Source organism: Rhinoderma darwinii, chromosome 4 (genome assembly GCF_050947455.1).
Source record: "Rhinoderma darwinii isolate aRhiDar2 chromosome 4, aRhiDar2.hap1, whole genome shotgun sequence".
Taxonomy (NCBI): Eukaryota; Metazoa; Chordata; class Amphibia; order Anura; family Rhinodermatidae; genus Rhinoderma; species Rhinoderma darwinii.
In genome coordinates, this window is record NC_134690.1 from 306,200,234 (window position 1) to 306,224,331 (window position 24,098).

General features: G+C 43.0%; 1 protein-coding gene across 2 annotated transcripts in view; it reads right to left on the reverse strand.

The window, feature by feature from the left end:
- Positions 1-17,129, reverse strand: part of TRIM67 (tripartite motif containing 67) — a 193,666-nt gene extending 176,537 nt beyond the window's left edge. For both annotated transcript variants that reach the window (XM_075862704.1, XM_075862703.1), the window contains exon 1: positions 15,728-17,129. In XM_075862704.1, the coding sequence (XP_075718819.1) occupies positions 15,728-16,630 (903 nt within the window). In that variant the 5' untranslated portion in view covers positions 16,631-17,129. The remainder of the gene's footprint in view (positions 1-15,727) is intronic.
- Positions 17,130-24,098: the final 6,969 nt, after the last annotated feature.

A 24,098-nucleotide genomic window follows, 5' to 3' on the forward strand; every position in this document is an offset into this window, starting at 1 on the left:
TACATGTATGATCGCTGGCAGCGATAGGGAGAATGGGGGAACGAAAGTCCCCTGAAGTTCTCCATCACAAACCTTGGACTTCCGGGGTCTGTGTCGGCAGCTCCGTAGAAACGAATGGAGCGCCGGTCGCGCTTGTGCGCATGCGTGACCAGCGCTCCTTTCATTTTTATTGAGCTGCTCAGACTACGGAAGTCAGAGGTTAGTCATGGAGAACTTCGGGGGACTTTCGGTACCCCGTTCTCCCTATCGCTGCCAGCGATCACACATGTATTCCCTATCCTGTGGATAAGGGATACATGTCTTTTGTAGGATACACTATAGGTCAGATTTTTTTGGGGGGGTTGGGGCTGCATGGTGTTACCTACAGGGGGGCTGTATAGCGTTACTTACAGGGGGGCTGTATAGCGTTACCTACAGGGGGGCTGTGTAGCATTATCTACAGGGGGGCTGTATAGCGTTACCTATATGGGGGGCTGTATAGCGTTACCTACAGGGGGCTGTATAGCGTTACCTACAGGGGAGCTGTATGGCGTTACCTACAGGGGGGCTATATGGCGTTACCTACAGGCCTACGGGGGGGGGGGCTGTATGGCGTTACCTACAGGGGGGCTGTATGGCGTTACCTACAGGGGGGCTGTATGGCGTTACCTACAGGAGGGCTGTTTGGCGTTATCTACAGAGAGGGCTGTATGGTGTTATCTACAGGGGGGGATGTATGGTGCTATCTACAAAAGGGGCTGTATGGCGTTATCTACAAAGGGGGCTCTATGGCGTTATCTACAGGGGGGCTGTATGCCATTATCTACAGGGGGGCTGTATGGCGTTATCTACAGGGGGGCTGTATGGCGTTATCTACAGAGGGGGCTGTATGTCGTTATCTACAGGGGGGCTGTATGGCGTTATCTCCAGGGGGGCTGTATGGCATTATCTACAGGGGGCTGTATGGCGTTATCTACAGGGGGGGCTGTATGGCGTTATCTACAGGGGGGCTGTAAAAAAAGGCATTATCTACAAGGGGGGGTTGTGTGACACCCAGGGGAGGGGGGGCCCAAGGCAAAAGTTTGCTATGGGGCCCAGTCTTTCCTAGTTACGCCCCTGTATACCCGCTACAGACATTGCCACTATTATTGAAACATACGGATGTTAACACCTTTAACACTGCTATCTCCAAATTTATATGGTCACACAAACGCTCCCGCATTTCGCTAGCTGAAATGCAGTGCTATCATTGGCAGGGGGGGGTAAACATTCCTCATTTGAGAGGTTACAATGTAGCCAGTCTTTTTCGACATGTCCTTGATTGGATACATCACACCAATCACTATTCTAACTATACATTAGAATCAGAACTAGCGGGACCATGTGATCTCGTGGCCCTCCTACATAATAAAACTTGTGCTCTTCCACGACATGTTAAAGGTTCCATAGTGTTGAGAGACGCTATTATGTGATGGAAGGAGGTGAGGAAAAAGCAGGGCTTGTCCTTTCAGTTATCTAAATATTTGCCTCTATGGTCACATATAGAATTCTTGGCTGGGATGTCCAGTTGCCTGTTTCATATGTGGAAACGAAAGGGTATTACAGCAGTGGGTCACATACTCCATGCCTCAGAACCTAGACTAAAAACACTGGCCGAACTGGTGGGGGAATTTGGGATATTGCCAACACATTTTCTCCAATACATGCAGGTCAAATCTTTTTGTACTACCATTGTAAGAAATTTGGAGGGGGAAGTTGTCGATAACCTATTTGATGACTTGGTGGGCGATGGCCAGTATAGGAAATCATTATCAGTTTTATATAAAACATTTAAAGATTTATACTTAAGAGTAAACCCGAAGGATCTTTTTCCATACTGGAGGCGTATTCTAAAGATACCAAACATTAACACACATATGTTGGAGGGATGGAGGGTGGTAAGAAAACACATAAATCAATGAAACATGGAGAGAGACCCATTTCAGATTGATGAATGCGGTGATTTACGCTTTCAACATACCGCCCAATGCTAATAACCCACACAGAATGCATGCATGCCCTAAATGCAACCAACCGCACACTGATTTGTATCATGGCATCTGGCTATGCCCTGATAAACAAGGATTTTGGAAGGAAATTCTTGATTACATCCATAAATTATGGGAACGGACCTTCACGATGACTCCTATGTTGCTTCTCTTTCATTCTGTGGCTTCACTGGATGCAGAGGAAGGGGGGGCCTTAACTTATGTATCATCATTAGCTCATGTGATATTGCTAATTGCCAAGAGATGTCTTTTGAAGAATTGGCTGGATTCCAGTGTCCCAACACTGGATCAGCTAATTCAACAGTTGAGGGTCTGTCTCCATTCGGATAGGCTTGACACAATTACACATGAGAAAAAAAACAGCAGGCTTTTTCAAAAAATGGAAACCGTTTCTTTTGCAACTATCTGATTCGGCAATTGGGGAGGTAGTAGCAGGATTTCAGTATACTAAATGGTATCTTACAGAAGATGTTAAAGGGACTTTGGGGAGGCTGAAGGTTGTAGAGCCAAGGTTCTAGCTGAAGATAGATACTGGACGGGTGTAGTTAAGGGGAAGGTATGAGAAGACTAAACCAATTGTGAATTGCCTGCCAAAGTTAGAATGTTAACTGTTCTTAGTTCTTAATATGTTTATTTTGAATACATTGTCAAGATTGGATCGAAGTACATATCTCTAGGAAACATTGTATTAATCGCATGTATCAATTTGACAAAATCTAAGAGACATACTCTGTATTAATGTGCACTTTCTCAAAATGTGGGCAAAGCCATGTTTTGCTATTGTATATGGTATGTTCAATAAATTGTTATACAAAAAAAAAAATATCTATTTTTTCTAATGTATGCTAATGTCTGGCAGGTTAGGCATTGATTTGCGTGTATACATACAGAATATTAAATTTCTTTATCTATATATCTTTATCTTGTAAGCTCCCATTGTTTCGACCGGTAGTATTTATAAATCATTGGATTCTGCAGTAATGCATGGTTAAGTGCTCGCTAAGTAGTTTTTATTACCATTCCTATAGGCCACACAACAAGCTTTTTTAATGGAACACATTTATAGCATATTGATTTGCCAATATACAGTACTGCAACAACCGTCCGCAGGTGTTCCCAAGGTAAAAGGATGCGCATTGAATGAGATCATGGAATCTGAAATGAAGCGCATCACATGACTTACTCATAAATTAGCCACTAATTGAACTCTTAAGATTTACGGGCGCCTGACATTAAAGCCTGCACTTTCTAGACATTTTCACAAAAGCAGAAATTAAAAAGCTTGGAGTACACTACTACTGGTGAGGCTATCTTCTATTAATTTGGGATAGGCTTTGTAGGATCAGTAAAATGACAGCTATTAAAAGACTCTCTTAACACCCTCTTTCCACTCAAAAAAAAATTTGGGTAAAATGTTTTTGGTCACAGATTACAAAGCATGCATTTGGTAGAACAGTGCAACTCAATGAGGAAGTCACCCAAAAATTAGTTCGTTGGGAATTTACTACAGCTCAACTATGTCAAGAATAAAGTATTTCTTATCTTATCTTTGTTATTTGACATTTGCATCTACATAGTATTCTTAGCCACATTCAGCGTCGGAATATGGTACCAGCGGAAATGATTGTAGATTTGTATACTATGCTGTTATCATTGAAAAACAGGCCATATCAGCAATGGGTTATTTGTACATTAACTCCAAAAATAAATGATAAACCCAATGCTATTGGTGGGCCACATTATAATGACAGAATCTTGGCCCAATGGTAGGTCCTCTGGTATACTGGTGGACCAGTCCAACCACATTATGTACTATCCATAAAAAATAAGATTTAACTGCAAATTCCTCACAGGACACATTTTGAGAGCCATGGAATCAGCATAAGCAAAATCAACCACAATAAGGCCTCATGCCCACTTTCGTTTTTTTCATCAGGGTGCTATCCGTTGTTTTAACGGATAGCACCCTGACACATTCATTTCAATGGGGCCATGCACACTTCCGTTGTTTTAACGGAACCGTGTGGCCGTTCCGTCAAAAATAAGACAGGTCCTACTCCTGCCCATTTTTGACGGAACAGTCTCAGCCTTTTCATTGATTTGGTCCGTAAAACAACGGACTACACACGGAAGCCATGTGTGGCCCGTGTTTCACGGAACCGTCATTAGCGGCCGTACAACGGCCGACAGAAGTGTGCATGCAACCTAATGCCTCATGGAAACAACCGTTGTGCCACTCAGGCCATTTTTAACAGCATCCGAGTGTTACCCGATCATCTTCACGGACCCATTCCCTTTAGTGGGTGAATCGGGTCCGTGAAAAATGGTCCGAGTCTCCGATCTGAGGAAAGATAGAACATTTCCTATCTTTCCTAGGATCACTGACGGGACTCGGACGGCACTCTCGGTCCTGTGCATGAGGCGTTAGGCTCTATTCACACGGCAAGGTCAGAGTGTCCGCCGTTTTGGTCCATTTTTTTGGGCCGTTTTGCATCCAATCCGTTTCCATTCCAGGCCATGTTTCCATTTTTAATGGCCGATTTTGACCCATTCTGCATCAATTTTTTCCCTGTTTTAAAAACGGATGAATTTAATTTATACATTTTCTGCCACACACTTTCCTCTGTAGATAATGCCACACACTGCCCTCTGTAGATAATGCCACACACAGCCCTCTAGATAATGCCACACAATGCCCTCTGTAGATACTGCCACAGTCCCCCTGTAGGTAATGCCACACAGCCCCCCTTGTAGGTAATGTCACACAGACTCCCTTGTAGGTAGTGCCACACAGACCCCCTTGTAAGTAGTGCCACACAGACCCCCTGTAGGTAGTGTCACAAAGCCCCCCTGTAGGTAATGCCACACAGCCCCCATGTAGGTAATGCCACATAGCCCCCCTGTAGGTAATGCCAAACAGCCCCCCTGTAGGCAGCCCCCCTTGTACATAGCCACCCCCCATAGATGGCACCACCCCCACACACACACACCTTCCTGTAGGGGACTGCTCCAGGAGAAGTCCCTGACTTCAATGTCCATATATGGACAGTGAAATCAGGGACTTCTCCTGAAATCGGAATCACCGGCCACAGCGCCGGGGATTCCGCTTCAGAAGTCCCTGACGTCACCGTCCATATATGGACAATGACGTCAGGGACTTCTCCAAGAGTGGAATCACCGGCCACAGCGCCGGGGATTTTGCTTCAGGAGTAGGGGACCGCTTTAGGAGAAGTCCCTGACGTCACTGTCCTTATATGAACAGTAAAGTCAGGGACTTCTCCTGGATCGGAATCACCGGCCACAGCCGCAGCTTCAGAAGTCCCTGTCGTCACTGTCCATATATGGATGGTGAAGTCAGGGACATCTCCTTGAGCAGAATCCCCGGCCACAGTTTCGGCCGAAGCTGTGGCCGGGAATTAGGGATTCAGCTCCTACCGGGAGCAACAAAATACCGTCCTCCTCCTCACATGCACTTCGCACTGTGAGAAGAGAGCGAGCAAGTAGCAGAATGCACGGCCGTCACACAGTTCACATCCGAGTGACAGCCGTGCTTTACACCGCCCCATAGACTTCAATGGGAGCCGTGTGGCCGAGAGAACGGCCCAAAATAGGGCATGTTCCATTTTTTTACGGCTCGGTTTATATATTTAAATATATATATATATATATATATATATATATATATATATACATATATATATATATATACATATATATATATATATACACATATATATATATATATATATATATATATATATATATATATATATATGTATACACTGTACAGCTCTGTAAACAATTCGTTTTCTTTTTTTCTCCGTCACCTTGGATCGCTGTGAGGGAAGAGTGAAGAGGGCTATATGGCTATATTCACATGACAGGGAAAAAAACGGCAGTTAACAACGGATCAACTGTCAGATTTTCATGGCTGTTTTGCAACAATGTGTCTCAAAATTTGAATCCATTTCCCTGCCGTCTGACCGTTTTTAATAGCCATTTGCCATATGTTTTTCATGGACGCTAAAAAAATGGATGAATTTTAATTGTTAGGATTTTTTTGTCCCTACCCCCTGAAAATACCACAGTGCCTATGTAGATAGTGCCACATTGACCAGATAGATAGTGCCCACTGTAATAGTGCCACAGTGCCCACGGTAATAGTACCAGTGTCCCACATAGTGTCTCAGTTCCCACATAGTGCCACAGTTGCCACATAGTGCCACAGTTCCCACGTAATGCCACAGTTCCCACTGTACAGCCCCCACATAGTGATGCACACAGTGCCTATGTAGTTAGCGCCACAGGGTCCCCTGTAAGTAGTGCCCATATGCCACAGTGGCCATGTATATAGTGCCACCTCCTGCAAATAGCACTATCCCCCTGTACATTATAACATCCCCCCCTGCAGATAGCGCCACCCATTGTAAATGGCACCACTGTAGCTCCCTATAGAAGCGTCATATATGGATAGTGACATCAGGGATAAACTCTAAAAGCGGAATCCCCTACCAGAGTGGGGATTCCACTCCAGGAGTAGCCCCTGACGCCTCTGTCCATATATGGATAGTGACATCAGGGGTTGACTCTAAAAATCGAATCCCCTGCCAGAGTGGGGATTCCGCTCCAGGAGTAGCCCCTGACGTCACTGTCCATATATGGACAGAGACATCAGGGGCTCCCTGTAGGAGCGTAATCTCCGGCCAGAGGAATTCTGTTCCTACAGGCTTCTCCAGTAGCGGAATCCCTGGCCAGAGTGTCGGCTGGGGATTCCGCTCCTAGACAGAGGCCCTAACATCACTGTCCAAATGGACAGTTATGTCAGGGACTCTCTCTAGAAGTGGAATCCCAGGCCAGTGCGATCTGACACCGGGGATTCCGCTCCTAGTGGAAATTTAGGAGGCGCTATCTGCAGTAGGGGGGGTGCTATATACAGCGGGGGGGGGGGGGTTGCAATCTGCAGGGAGGTGGCACTATCTACAGCTGGAGATGAAGAGACAGTGGGGGCTCCCTCTAGGAGGGGAATCCTCGGCCAGAGCGCTGGCCACGGATTCCGATCCTAAAGGGAGCTTAGGTGGCGTTATCTACAGGTGGGTTTGCGCTATCAACAGTGGGTTGTGTGTGGCGCTATCTACAGTGGAGGGTGTATTCCGGGGCTCTCAAAGCTCTGGCGGACCTGAGTGTGCAGCTCTCACTGCGCTCATTAAACCCTGTTCCAGGCTGTCGACGTTTATATATGCGACAACTGCACGGGGCATCGGAAATTGGAACGTATATAGCCATATGGAAGTCATGAAGGGGTTAATCTTCATTGAGTCTCTACATTATTGAATACCCAAAGTAAATAAAAAACATTTTACAACATGGTTTATTGAAGATACTGTAACACCATGGACCAGCAAATGGCCCACATTTTTGGCCCAGTGCCCCAGATGAACGCCACTTTCAACTGTACCCACGTTGAGGAAAGTTGAAAAACTGTGGCGCAGTAGAGAGCCATTGGCTCGCTGGCCTGCCATTTACTTTTGTAGGGTGCAGACTGGTTTAGGCATGCGGCGTATGAGACCAGCCACTTAATTTTTAAGACACTGGGCATCAGTGAGATGGACTTTTTTATTATACTACACTGGAAGAAAGCAGCCATGATTTTTAAATTCTGTACAACCACTATAAAGCCGGGAGGTCCAGAAAGTTTTCCTCCTATCTACCTCCCATATCACAAGGTCTGAGTGCCTACAAAAACATTTATATACATATGTGTGATCGGTATCAGCAACTTTTATTACAACACTGCTCTTTTGTTATGTTCTAGTCCTAAAATTATTATAATTTACGTATATACTGCTATTTCATGAATTGAGTTAGAGAAGGTAAGAGTAAAGTCAAATTCCTCGAGGCTTCTCTCCATAAGGGCAGCATATAAACAGACAGAAAGATGTTATGGTTGGAAATGAAGTCGTGGATTTGGTGGTTAAATACCACATAATTCTATACATCATATTATCTATATGCTCTACAACTTAGTCACCGGCCATATAATTAATATTTAACCATGCTTTCTATTCTCTTTAATTTAATTAACAATATAGGATTGCATTAAAATCCCATTTCATTTTCTAACAGGAAGGCAGTAACTTTCTTTTCAGCCCCCTCTTCTCTCTATCAATCTGCAGAATAAATAAAAATAGCCACCTAATAATCAGAGTTACATCATCAAGACAAGTAGTCATTTTGCTCCATGAAAATGGAAGCGTAAGTAGAAAATACTAGTCCCCATAGCATACTTTAGTGGTCTGTATGCTTCAATTTATATGCTATGACTTGTAGGGAGTCACTACTCTGCTATTGTCCTTTAGATCTTTACACCTCTCAAGTTACGGGACAAACGCATAACACAGTGGATCTTCAAAACTTGCTAACAGGACTCTCAAACCAGAACTCTGAGTAGAGTGAGTGATATTGAACCCACTAACTGGATATCTGGTAGTTGCCCTAATTTAAAGAGATCTGTCTCAATGAACACTGGCCAAGGAGATTAAAAATTATGTAGACTGAAATTCAGGTTCAGGTTTGCAGTTCTCCCCTCCTGCCAGTGGTTTTTTGGGCACAATCCCTCTTGCACTATTATTACCTGATAGTACCTAATGCAAATCGGGTAACTGCCCAAAAAGGAATTCTTTTAATAATTTTGCCTGTGCGACTGTACCAGTTATAACCTACAGGACTGCTAAAAACTTTGAATTTTTGGTTCTTTGCCCTGCAGATTCATCAGCAGAATATAGGCTGTGATTTACTGTAGCTTATATTTTTTAAGTTATTGACTAGCAAAGTTGGTCATAAATCTTAATAAAGAACACAACAGTATTCTGAACGAGTCTACCTTCAAATCTGGGGGATTACTGATTGCTATTTATGCACTTCCTTAATCTAATATTTATCAGAAATGTATAATAGCATCAGAAATGCTTCTAGAATGATGCAAGGAACAAGCAGTAATATCAGCAGGGTTGCTTATTATTCATGTAATTGGCTCAAAAGCTTCCGGGGCTTCCTCAATTCTTCAAGCATGATATGCCTTGGCAGCAGGAAACAGTTTGGGACTTTGATCTCCTCTACACAACAATTTATGAAATAGAAAGAGGTAACCCTAGAATTATTTAGAGGATCTTACACTTCCCTATGTGTATTTCATCTGGAAAAGAAAAAGGGATAGGTCTTTAAATGTACTGCGCCTAAAGTCAATAATAGTGCCAATATCAGCCCCAGTGTATTCACAATAAGAACCATATTTCTCATATAGGATCAGCAGGATATATAATTGTACCAACCATTATGTATATGTAGCGTCCTCATAATATGAGCTGTAGCGTGCCATAAAACCAGCCTAACTTCTTAAATATTAACAGCCAGACTGCATCCATAGTAACAACTAAAGTGCCATATAAATACTTATCTGTTCCGTACTTGTAGACTTCTCCCTCCATGCCGTTACAGACAGGAAGTCTCAAGTGAACAGCAGATCAGCAGCCATTTACATGTGACATCAGACATCCAATTAGGAGAGAAAATTATCTGTGCAGCATGAGCACTCTTTGGCAGATCTGTCTGTTAACTGCATTCTCATTTTGGCTACAATGATGAAAAAGCCAATCCCTGCACAGCCTCCCCTGGATGTGCCACTGGTGCTAGGTCCTTCCTTACCTTACCTTTTATCTCGACATATCCTAAAATGCGTGGCACGAGATGAACAGCTTAAAAAAAACAACATGATTTTGCGATACTCTGTCACGAGATTTTATGCTATATGTGGCCACCTGGTGGTTGTGATGTTGGTTGCAGCCTGACAAGGGTTTTGCTAGCATGTTGTGATATTGTATTGCAGTGGTTTCATGAGAAATATATATATATATATATATATATATATATATATATATATACACACACGTATGTATGTGTGTGTGTGTGTGTGTGTGTGTGTATGTGTGAATGTATGTATGTACAGTGAAGGAAGTAAGTATTTGATCCCTTGCTGATTTTGTAAGTTTGCCCACTGTCAAAGACATGAACAGTCTAGAATTTTTAGGCTAGGTTAATTTTACCAGTGAGAGATAGATTATATAAAAAATAAAAAAAAGAAAATCACTTAGTCAAAATTATATCTATTTATCTGCATGGTGCACAGAGAAATAAGTATTTGATCCCCTACCAACCATTAAGAGTTCAGCCTCCTCCAGACCAGTTACACGCTCCAAATCAACTTGGTGCCTGCATTAAAGACAGCTGTCTTAAATGGTCACCTGTATAAAAGACTCCTGTCCACAGACTCCATTAAAGAGGCTCTGTCACCAGATCTTGCAACCCCTATCTGCTATTGCAGCAGATAGGCGCTGCAATGTAGATTACAGTAACGTTTTTATTTTTAAAAAACGAGCATTTTTGGCCAAGTTATGACCATTTTTGTAGTTATGCAAATGAGGCTTGCAAAAGTCCAAGTGGGTGTGTTTAAAAGTAAAAGTCCAAGTGGGTGTGTATTATGTGCGTACATCGGGGCGTGTTTACTTCTTTTACTAGCTGGGCGCTCTGATGAGAAGTATCATCCACTTCTCTTCAGAACGCCCAGCTTCTAAAAGTATTAAAAACGCCCCGATGTACGCACATAATACACGCCCACTTGGACTTTTACTTTTAAACACACCCACTTAGACTTTTGCAAGCCTCATTTGCATAACTACAAAAATGGTCATAACTTGGCCAAAAATGCTCATTTTTTAAAAATAAAAACGTTACTGTAATCTACATTGCAGCGCCTATCTGTTGCAATAGCAGATAGGGGTTGCAAAATCTGGTGACAGAGCCTCTTTAATAAGCCTGACTCTAACCTCTACAACATGGGCAAGACCAAAGAGCTTTCTAAGGATGTCAGGGACAAGATCATAGACCTGCACAAGGCTGGAATGGGCTACAAAACCATAAGTAAGACGCTGGGTGAGAAGGAGACAACTGTTGGTGCAATAGTAAGAAAATGGAAGACATACAAAATGACTGTCAATCGACATCGATCTGGGGCTCCATTCAAAATCTCACCTCGTGGGGTATCCTTGATCCTGAGGAAGGTGAGAGCTCAGCCGAAAACTACACGGGGGGAACTTGTTAATGATCTCAAGGCAGCTGGGACCACAGTCACCAAGAAAACCATTGGTAACACATTACGCCGTAATGGATTAATATCCTGCAGTGCCCGCAAGGTCTCCCTGCTCAAGAAGGCACATGTACAGGCCCGTCTGAAGTTTGCAAATGAACATCTGGATGATTCTGAGAGTGATTGGGAGAAGGTGCTGTGGTCAGATGAGACTAAAATTTAGCTCTTTGGCATTAACTCTACTCGCCGTGTTTGGAGGAAGAGAAATGCTGCCTATGACACAAAGAACACCGTCCCCACTGTCAAGCATGGAGGTGGAAACATTATGTTTTGGGGGTGTTTCTCTGCTAAGGGCACAGGACTACTTCACCGCATCAATGGGAGAATGGATGGAGCCATGTACCGTCAAATCCTGAGTGACAACCTCCTTCCCTCCACCAGGACATTAAAAATGGCTCGTGGCTGGGTCTTCCAGCACGACAATGACCCGAAACATACAGCCAAGGCAACAAAGGGGAGTGGCTCAAAAAGAAGCACATTAAGGTCATGGAGTGGCCTAGCCAGTCTCCAGACCTTAATCCCATCGAAAACTTATGGAGGGAGCTGAAGATCCGAGTTGCCAAGCGACAGCCTCGAAATCGTAATGATTTACAGATGATCTGCAAAGAGGAGTGGGCCAAAATTCCATCTAACATGTGTGCAAACCTCATCATCAACTACACAAAACGTCTGACTGCTGTGCTTGCCAACAAGGGTTTTGCCACCAAGTATTAAGTCTTGTTTGCCAAAGGGATCAAATACTTATTTCTCTGTGCACAATTCAAATAAATATATATAATTTTGACTATGTGATTTTCTTTTTTTTTTTTTATATATAATCTATCGCTCACTGGTAAAATTAACCTAGCCTAAAAATTCTAGACTGTTCATATCTTTGACAGTGGGCAAACTTACAAAATCAGCAAGGGATCAAATACTTATTTCCTTCACTGTATATATATACATATATATGTGTGTGTGTATACAGTACTGTGCAAACGTTTTAAGTTTTAGATGATTGTGGAAAAATGCTGAAAAGTAAGAATGCTTTCAAAAATATAAGTGTTCAATAATTTTTTTTATCAATTAACAAAATGCAAAGTGAATGAACAGAAAAGAAAGCTAAATCAAATCAATATTTGGTGTGACCACCCTTTGCCTTCAAAACAGCATAAAATCTTCTAGGTACACCTGCACACAGTTTTTGAAGGGCAGGAAGGTTGTTCCAAACAAACTCGATGGTGTTGAGATCAGGGCTCTGTGGGGGCCATATCATCACTTTCAGGACTCCTTGTTCTTCTCTACACTGAAGATAGTTCTTAATGACATTGGCTGTATGTTTGGGGTAGTTGTCCTGCTGCAAAATAAATTTGGAGCCAATCAGATGCCTCCGTAAACGTATTGCATGATGGATAAGTATCTGCCTATATTTCTCAGCATTGAGTACACCATTAATCTAGATCAAACCCCCAACTCCATTTGCTGAAATGCAGCCCCAAACGTGCAAGGATTCATTGTTGCCTGCAGACATTCATTATTGTACGACTCTCCAGTTCTTTGGCAGACAAACTGCCTTCTGTGACAGCTAAATATTTCACATTTTGACTCATCAGTCCAGAGCACCTGATGCTATTGTTCTGCACCCCAGTTCCTAGGTTTTCATGCAGTCACTTGGTCTTGTTTCCACATCGAAAGTATGGCTTTTTGCGTGCAATTCTTCCATGAAGACCACTTCAGGCCAGACTTCTCTGAACAGGAGATGGGTGTACCTGGGTCCCACTGGTTTTTGCCAGTTCTGAGCTGCTGGCACTGCTGGACATCTTCCTATTATGAAGGGAAGTAAGCATGATGTATCATGATCTGCTGCACTAACTTTCCTTGGCCAACCGCTGCATCTATGGTCCTCAACGTTGCCTGTTTCTTTGTGCTTCTTCAAAAGAGCTTGAACAGCACATCTTGAAATCCCAGTCTGCTTTAGAATCTTTGCCTAGGAAAGACCTTGCTGATGCAGTATAACTACCTTGTGTTTTGTTGCTGTTCTCAGTCTTGGCATGGTGGATATGTGACATGAAACTGTGTTCCAAAACCTCACCGTCGTAGCAGAGTTGGGCTGTTCCTCACCCAGTTTTAAGCCTCCTACACATCTGTTTCTGTTACAGTTAATGACTGTGTTTCCACCTACATATGAAAATGATGATCATTACGACCTGTTTTGGTATAATTGGTAAGTCATACACCTGACTATGATCCTACAAAATCCATAACTTTGTGCAAGTGTACCTAGAAAAATTGATGCTGTTTTGAAGGCAAAGGGTGGTCACACCAAATATTGATTTGATTCAGACTTCCCTTCTTTCTGTTCATTCACCTTGTATTTTGTTAATTGATTAAAAAAAAGTATAACATTTCTACTTTTGAAAGAATTCTTACTTTGTAGAATCTTTCCACAACTGCCTAGAACTTTTGCACAGTACTATGTATATATATATATATATATATATATATATATATATATATATAAGGAATTATACAAAGAGAGCAGCACTATGATAGCAGATGTATGGGTGCAAGCCTCAGGGTCTCGACCTCCAGCCCTTCTCGCAAAGACTTCAACAAAAATAGGCAGCGCTCCAAGCCTGAGAAAGGCACATGCTTGGGGCTGAAACATCGCACACTGATGGGTGAATAAAAAAACACTTTTTCGCTTTGAAAACGGTTGGAGTGCTGTCTATTTTTGTTGAAGTATATATATGTAATATAATGTCTTTGTTTTGTTTGTCTTTTGTAAAAAAAAAAATGTTCATTCTAGGGATGTTGTTTTAGGGTTCGTATCATGCTACATAATAGCATTTTTAAAGTTTTTTAAAAATAAATCTTAGGCAAAGACTGAAAACCTATGAGGGGATGTTCAGCCTGCACTGGCACTTTTCTCTGCGGTGATCAAACAGACAGAATCTTTTTTTTTTTTCTTCATGCTATGCTCTCTTAGCCCCATAGCTTGGTTAAGACAATATTCCCCCTGCATATAGAGGGATAATTTTTAGGCAGTTTGTAGGACCAAAGACTACAATAGTAGATCATGGTACAAAGATCTACATCAGAAAAGCATGGGCAACAGAAGACAGTGGCACACAGGGCCGGATCAAGATTGGTGGTGGGCCCCTTTAGTTGGGCCCCCTACCAATTTTTGGGAGAATAAAGGAAAGAGAGAATTATATTTCCAATAAGTATGATTCATGTCATTATGATGCTGTATTTTTAAATCGTATTATTTCATCCTAAGCAGTCGTATATGATATCACTGACCAGTTACACAACCACAGTGCAGAAAGCTAGTTTGGGCCAAGGTGATGTGGGTAGCACCTTTTCTCTAACAAAAACAGAATGGCTGGGCCCCTGTGCTGTCCACAGCAACTAGTAATTTTAACAAAATTAACACGTAATGCATTATATTCTAAGTTACGAAACTATTTTGATTGAAAAGATTCAGTTGTTTGAAATGATTGTTCTCATTGTTATCGTCTACCCTCCCTATAATCCAACATTACTGCCACAGCTGTATAGCTTATTGTCTGGTTGCATGGCAAGAAAAGTTTTTCTTCTATTGCTTTTCAGAATGGGCAAAACACTCGATCTGAGTTACTTGATCACAAGTACTATGTGTGCATACAAAGCCGAACACAAAAGATCTAGTTGCATCATACCAAGAAGTACAAAATCCAATTCTAACCATTCTACTGTTTTACGGTTTTGGGGCAAACACTTCATTAAAAACGTATACACTTCACCCATCTCTGAATGTGTTGTGTAATATCATAGACGCCTCTCCACTACTCAATGGACTTCATGAAGTCTACTTAATAGCATAACCATCTTACCAAAAAGTGTGTGTGCGTGCGTGCGTGTGTGCGTGCGTTTTGATACATGTTCGGGTAGGGTGGCAGGACATGCTATTTCTGTGCCCTGAGCAAAGATGACAATATGTCGCACCATCAATCCATCTATGACAACGTTATGTCTCCAGTCTTTTTGTACCCTAGTCTAGTGGTTTAATGTCATTGCTTCCAGTGATTTAATGTATTATGCCAGTTGTGCTGGTGTACAGTTCTTTATGCCCTAATCTCTCCTGTCTAGTGCTTGGTCTCCCAGTCCCTGTTTTCCAGTGCTTTGATGCTACAGTCACTGGTGTCTCCAGTGGTTACTGCCCAGTGTCCAGTCCCAGATCTCTAGTGTTTGACTGCCTAGGTCCTGGTATCCCCTGGTCACCTAGCTATCTGCACCCCTCCTTCCTGTGATCTTATAAAAATATAATTTCCCAAAGTTGTTTTTATACACTAAAATATGAGGATCTTTTCAAAGACTACTGATATAAGATGGGCAAACAACTCTGCTGATAACCTGCATGGTAAAGTAAAAATAAATCTTCACATTAGGAAGTGTAAACCAGAACTAAACTTAAGCTTTCCAATAGATCACGTAATAGTGAAAAAGCAAAACGCTTGTAAGTGTGCAGACATCTAACCTTGTGCTGCTTCCACATAATGCCCAGTGCCTTCATCTCATGCTTGGCATGCTTGCCCTCCTGAAGACATTGGTAGCACACAGGGGTACGGCAGTTCAGGCAGTACATGCTGTAGTTCTCAAGTTCATGATCAGCACAGGTTGGAAACTTGCGTGTAGAGTTGGGGGGCCCAGGGGCAGCTGCGGCTGGTTTTAGGCTGGTACTGGCGGAAGGAACTAGCTGGGTCGGTGGTACAAGCCTGTGCTTAGCAAACGGTCCTCTAGTAGGGTGACATTTCTTCTGACAAGAAGAGCAATAGAGCACATCACACTGCTCGCACATAACCGCGGCCTCTGACGGGTTGGTATCACACAACTGACACCTGGCATTGGTAGCATACCCTCCAGAAGCCTCTGGTGCCCCGCTGTCTTGCGCTTCATGTCCTGCGCCACGCTCTTGCTGGTATCTCTGTACTATCGTCTCTAGTAGTCGGTTGCGCTGGAAGCCCCGCAGCCCCCTCTCGTCCAAGGATGCACTGCGATGGCACTGTGGGCAGGTGATCGAGGAAGAACTGCATATGCTGCCATGCAGCCCACGAGAAGATGCCCCAGAAGAAGAAGCTAAGGACGGGGCTGGAGCTGGAGGTAATACCCTTACTCCATTTGGGGACTTGAGGCTTGGTGTGTACGAACCATACCCGCTATCTGTCTCACTATGCAGGCTCATCTTATCCAGGTGGTCCGGGTAGTCATAATCGGCCCCCATAAGCAACATGGGGCGAGCGGCATGAGGTAGATGTTCGCTTTCTGGTGTCTGCACTACGATGGTGCGGGCACAGGGCAGGCAGATGTTGTGCGAGCAGGGCAGGATCAGTGGCTCCCGAAAGAAAGACCCACAAACGGGACATTTAAGCTCTTCCTCCATTGCTCGTGTCTTCTATTTCCTCTCTCACATTCACTGATGTGTCATGGAAGGTTGGAGAGGAGACCTTAGGTGAATGAGGGAGCGAGAAATGTATAAGCAGTAGATGTCCAATCACTATATGAATAAAAGCAGCGAGGATGGAGAAGAAGCGTGGACAGCTCCTCCGCAGCCCTGACGAATCGGATCAGTGATGAGATGGAGAAGAAGAATACACAATGGTAAGAAGCAGCCGAGGCTGGATGTGTAGTCAGAGCAGTGCAGCGAGTGACTCCCTTGTTCTTCTCTACACGCCTCCTCGGCAGACAGAATGGACGCGGCTTCAGCACCACACTCCGGCGGACATCGCCTTACATCGACCTTGGCAGGCTACCCACTTGTCAAGCCCAGGCCCCTTGATCTGCGAAGATAACCTGAAGATAACCTCAGACAACCACCCAGCCGGGCAATGATGAGTACAGCTGTTGTGATTTGGCTGGCAGGACAGATGAGAAAAGGAAAGGAGGAGAGGAAGGAGGAGGAGGAGGGGTCTTACCGGGAGGGGGGAGGGGGGGAAGAGGAGGGGGAGCAAGGATGAATCGCTGCTAGCAAATAAGTGCTACAAATATTAAGCAGGAAATACGGATTTGCTCCCAGTTAATTATAACAGCAGGATTTATCTGTCTCACATGGGCACCATGAGTAATGTATGGGAATGTTTTTCTGGGTGTAAAAGGTAATAAGGACATGTATAAGGTAAAGCTGGCATCAACAGGATCAATATTTCTGCATTTCCTGTTATTTCTATAGCACCAACATATTCCACAGTGCGGTACACAGTCCCTGTCGCACCGATACACACACGGTGTCTAATAACATAGGAGGCCAATGAAGCTATGAGTATGTTATATAATGCAGGTCCCATCTCTTATCATGTGTGCTGAATGAGGCGCTCCATATGGCAGGTTAGCATATGGCACTGTATGTTTTGTAACTCTATACAGTGCTATCACTTTCTATCTCCGCAGATTGCATCCAGACCTAGTTCCATCGCTTGGCTGTATGCTTTAGGTAGATTGATCTTCTATCAGACTGACAAGGGATTTTGAGAAGCTCATAAAATGAATGTCCTAGTTTCGTCATCTAAAATGGTTTCTTTATTAACCTATCCAATGAAAATCTTGTCCAACAGCGTAGTATTGTGGCTGTTACTCCACTCATCCATTTACAAGCCAGTCCAACCTCCACTAGCGGATGCATTCGGATTGGTCCTTCTGTAAAAAGCCCATCAAGTGCTTTGCTCACTTGCAGGATGACATCACTTTACTCACAAACACACAGAAACAGACCCCCTCCTCTCAGAGCTTAGAGATTGCATGTAAACCATGAGAAGGATTATTTATCATGTTTAATTCCACAATTTAGGCTCACACAATCATTTCATTTCATTGCTTCACAAAAACACTGTATTTTCATTTATTATAATACAAGAGAGTAAATTTGCTTCAAAGAATTCCATGTAGCTTTATTTGTATTCTCTACACGGAGATTAGAAAATAATGTATCATTTGTCACTAAATAATTCTGTACTGTATATTGCTGTGATGAAAGAAACAACAGGGCTACCCACAGTGGCGGATTAAGAAGACCATGGGCCCTGGGCTGTTACCCAAACTTGGGCCCCCCTTCACCACCACCCTGCCACGCCGTAACTATTGCTAACACTACCTGAACACTAGTACACAAAGTAGGCACATTATGCACAAAGTACACACAGTACACAAAGTACCACATTATGCACAAAGTACGCACATTATGCACAAAGTACACAAAGTAGTCACAATATGCACAAAGTACGCACAGTACACAAAGTACCACATTATGCACAAAGTACGCACATTATGCACAAAGTACGCACATTATGCACAAAGTACGCACATTATGCACAAAGTAGTCATATTATGCACAAAGTACGCACAGTACACAAAGTACCACATTATGCACAAAGTACGCACATTATGCACAAAGTAGGCACATTATGCACAAAGTACACAAAGTAGGCACATTATGCACAAAGTACGCACAGAACACAAAGTACCACATTATGCACAAAGTAGGCACATTATGCACAAAGTAGGCACATTATGCACAAAGTACACAAAGTAGGCACATTATGCACAAAGTACACAAAGTAGGCACATTATGCACAAAGTACGCACATTATGCACAAAGTACACAAAGTAGGCACATTATGCACAAAGTACGCACAGTACACAAAGTACCACATTATGCACAAAGTACGCACATTATGCACAAAGTAGGCACATTATACACAAAGTACGCACATTATACACAAAGTATGAATAGTACACAAAGTACACACGAGTATGCACATTATACAAAAAGTACACCTTGTAAACACATGAATATGGACATTAAACATACATGAATATGGACATTAAACACACATGCACTTACCTTTTATGTCTTCACTGCAGCTCTTCTCCTGCTCACAGCACGACACAGAGCCCGCCGACAGTCTCCCCTCCCCCATGTCCCGACAGCTAGCAGCAGAGGAGAGATGTTTAGAGCAGGGAAGGGGGGCTGGAGGGGGAGCTTCTAAAGCAGCACAGACCACGACTGCTAAGTAGAAGCTAAGCTCCCCTCGCCCGATAGGTGCGGTCCTTGCACCGGGGCTCCCTCCGGTGCTAGCGACGCCACTGGGCATGAGGGGGTTCGGGCGGTCATGGGCCCCCTGGGAGCCTTGGGCTCCCTGGGAGCCGTGGGCCCCGGGCGACCGCCCGAAACGCCCTAATGATCATCCGCCACTGGCTACCCAACTAGCGGATGGGGCAGCTCACCAATAGACAAGATCAAAGGTAAATAGTGTGGAGTGCACGTCCGAGCACCCCAAAAACATTCAATTCATCAAATAAATGTAGTTAAAAAGACACTAGATACTTGGGAGAGAAATACATACACCATCATCTAAGTATATGAAGAAGATTGCTTTGCAAAATTAGTTGCACAACCAAAATAAAAGACAAGGAAGGGGGGATTCATGAGTTTTTATTTTTAAATCAGTTTTCAAATGAAGCTGCCTGGAGATTTTGTCTTGATGACCTTACAACCATGTAAGAAGTATGAATTAAGTTAATATTAAAATGTAATCAAAGCAAATTCTTTTTTTGCAGTGTCTTTTATGTTTGTTGTTTTCTGCATTTCGTCTTTATCACGATCTATCCCACCTGTCCTTTGTTGACTGCCTTCCTCTTGCGTTACAAAAGTAAGCCAGCGGGTTAGAGGAGTTTTGGAACATTTGTGTCTGCTAATTCTGTTGCCAACTAGACCTGTGTTCTGTGGCTTGTGTCCCTGAAGCTCTTTTCCTAAAGCCCTGTGTGACACCCATGGCCGCGGACCGACGGGATTACTCACCCCCTGACGTCCGCAGCCATGGATCAGTGAGCGCTGGTCCGCATCTCCTCCTCAGTAGACGCCAGCGCTCACATCCGTTTTACTCTGCTGTGTCCTGAATTGTATCCCAAATTAGCCCATGATCACCCTGGACTATAAAAAGGGTCCTGTCCCTTTCCTTCATTGCCTGAGCGTTGTTGTGTTACCCGTGTTAGTTTTTGCAAATGGTCCCTTAGTGTTTTCCAGTTCCCAGTGTTCCCATTCCTGCTACCTGTATCCCGTGCTACCTTGTTCTTGTGCCGTAAAGAGTTGGAGTCGCGTTGTGCTGTATACTACGCCTTCCGTGTTACACCGCGCCTGGTGTCTGCCTGCTTCCAAGGTCCCGTCTGAACCTACCATCGCTACTGTCTGAAGTTACTACAGGTACCCTTATCCGAACTATAGACTTTGACTTGGTATCCCGTTGACCAGCTGCTATCCCGCTATGGTGGTACGGCCCAGTGGGTCCACGTACCCATTGTGACACACTGTAATTCTAAAGTTTTGTGTTCCAAAGGCACCGTGTTCCTGAGACTGTGTTCCTGAAATCCCCATGGTCAAAGAATCCATTGTCCAGTAGACTTATGACCTAAAACTGCTAATCCTCTGTATCAGTAGGCCAAGAGTCAGCCTAAGCACCCATTCCTAAAATCCTGGAAATCCGTTCCTGTTGTCCTTTTCTGCTTAAAACTGACAAGGGAGCATTATACTGTCCCATAACTGTCCTTAATAAATAGTCACTAAGAGTAACTTCATGGAATGAATATCATCCTGTAATTTTTGTATGGTAGGTGTCAGTAAAGGAGGTCTTAAAATACTACTAAGGGTATGTTCAGATGCACTGTTTAACGGCTCCATTAAGCCTACAAACATCTGCCCATTGCTTTCAATGGGTTTTACGATGTTCTGTTCCCACGAGGTGTCATTTTACGCGTCGCTGTCAAAAGACGGCGCGTAAAAAGACACCCACATCAAAGAAGTGCATGTCACTTCTTGGGATGTTTTTGGAGCCGTTTTTCATTGACTCCATTGAAAAACTGCTCCAATAACGTCCGTAAAATATGCCGCGAAAAACGCGAGTAGTTACAAAAACATCTGAAAATCAGGAGCTGTTTTCAGGTGAAAACAGCTCCGTGATTTCAGACATATTTTGCTACTGCGTGTGAACATACCCTAACTCTCCTGCAAAACAGCAGCCATTATTATCCATCTCTGTTCACTAGCCGCTGTGGCAGTATCCTCAGCACTTATATTGAAGGTATTACCACAGTCCAGTTTACAAGGTAGAGGCCCATTCCTGACTATGCTGTAGGTCACTTTAAATTCTAGTTATACCGATGATGAAAATGCTCATGCTGAAATATAAAATAGCTGTATCAAAGTTGATTGGGTACAGTGGACGCAGGCGTCAAACTGCTTAGATTGAAGGTATTGGCAAGGACATGCGTACTATATGTTATGGGGAGGAGGTTCAGGCTGGCCCAATTCCCCTTTTCTATTGGCTTTATGTACTTGCATTGGGCTGTGAAGAAACAGTGTGTTTCATACCAGCGCACTCCCTTACAATGGATAGGAAAGGTGAGGCGGCAACAAGCTCTGGATCTTCCTTTTCTTGAATGGAGGAGTATGATGGCTAGTATTTGGTTTTTGCTATGGGGTCCCTTCTGCGCAATGTATACCCAAGGAGATTTCTTTCAACCTCTTAGGTGTGCTTGGTTATTCCGGGTCGGTGCTATTTCGTCTGCGTTATTTACATTTCCCATGTATTTCAAATTTAGGCCTTATTCACACGAACGTGTATTACGTCCGTGCTACGCCCGTGGAAATCACGCGCGTCGCACGGACGTATGTAAGTCAATGGGGCCGTTCTGACAGGTCGTGATTTTCACGCAGCTTATGTCCGCTGCGTAAAAATCACGACATGTCCTATACTTGCCCGTGTTTCTCGCAGTACGCACCCATTGAAGTCAAATCTAAGTGCAAATCGCGCACGGCACACGGAAGCACTTCCGGGTGACGCGCGTGATTCGCGCTACAGTAGGTAAAGAAGTGAAGGGGAACATAAAAGCCCCTCCTTCTTTACTGTGTCGTAACATCAAAACAGAGTGTCATAATGATGCCGGCTGCACGAAAATCACGCAGCCACGCACCAAATACAGATGCCACACTGAACTATTGCGTGCGCAAAACGCTGCATTATTTGCGCGCGCAAAATGGACACGTTCGTGTGAATAAGTCCTTAGAAAAATGTGCCCTCTCAAATACGAAATTGATAGCCAAGGCCCTGTGTTGTACTACTACAAATAAAAACTAAGACAACTGTAAGACATGTCACATCCTTATGTTTTGTTCCCTTTCACGTGTCTGATTACACAGTTCATGAATTAGCATAGGAATGTTTACTGTGCTGGAGTTTTTTTACATTTTGAATGCATAAATAATCTTTATTTTTAATTATAAAAATGTTTATGTATAAGGCCTTGATCATACAGAGTTTTTTGCTGGCAGAAAATTCTACCTGGAAAAACAATTTTTTTTTAAGTGGTTTTGTACCACACGCGTTTTTTGACGCGATTTTTGACACGGTTTTATGACTCCTTTTTTTTCTTTTATCTATCTCTTCAACAGAAAGATGGAATAACCGCAAGTGTTTTTTGTGGCAAAAACACGTCAAACATCGCGGCAAAAAAACGCGTAAAAAATGCGTCTCCCATTGATTTCAATGGGGTTTTTGAGGCAGAAAGCGCCTCAAGATAGGGCATGTCACTTCTTTTTCCCACAAGCGTTTTTTTTGCTCGCGGTTAAAAAACGCCTCCAGCTCCAATGGGAGTCAATTTGGGCCATTTTTCATGGCAAAAACAACGGCAAAAAAACTCTGTGTGAACAGGGCCTAACAGTGTTTTATCTTCTGCAATAGATGATTAAATCTTCTGCTGCTAAAAATAATAATAGTTTGATTGTAAAGGAGTCGGTGAGAAAGCTCGTCTTGGTGTGCACATATAAGCTATCTTATTCTGACATGTCATACAAGCGCATTGCAGTCTCAATGATTTCCACCCCAGTAATCCAGAATCCCTGAATTAGTACAAAGTGCAATGCCACCCATGATTTAGCAATTTGTAGGTGTTTTGGCTGTTACCCGTTAATTACATATTTATAATTAAATCACTTATCCAACCTAAAGCATAACTAGTAAGACATACAAAGCACCTATACTTTCTATGCTACCAATAAAAAATGGCCATATACTTGTTTTTAATTATATATATATATATATATATATATATATATATATATATATATATATATATATATATATATATATATATATATATATAAAAGCAGAAAGCAGCAGCACTCACAAAAAACTGTTGCACGGGTGCCCAGCAAGTCGTCCTGATCCTCGGACGGAATATCATATATAGAAAAAGAAAATATGCAGCACTCTAGTATGAAGAAAATGGTGGTTTATTCAGTCAAACACAAAGCGACGTTTCAATCCTACAATAGGATCTTTATCAAGCATAGTGACACATCAAATACTGCAAACTTATATAGGGCTGAGATCAATTTGCATAATTAATCTCATTAGAATACAAATAAAGTGCATAGTGCAAAAAATCATTGTCAACAAGTAATTTAAAGAGGCTCTGTCACCAGATTTTGCAACCCCTATCTGCTATTGCAGCAGATAGGCGCTGCAATATAGATTACAGTAACGTTTTTATTTTTAAAAAACTAGCATTTTTGGCCAAGTTATGACCATTTTCGTATTTATGCAAATGAGGCTTGCAAAGGTACAACTGGGCGTGTTGAAAAGTAAAAGTACAAGTGGGCGTGTATTATGTGTGTACATCGGGGCGTGTTTACTACTTTTACTAGCTGGGCTTTCTGATGAGAAGTATCATCCACTTCTCTTCAGAACGCCCAGCTTCTGGCAGTGCAGATCTGTGACGTCACTCACAGGTCCTGCATCGTGTCGGCACCAGAGGCTACAGATGATTCTGCAGCAGCATCGGCGTTTGCAGGTAAGTCGATG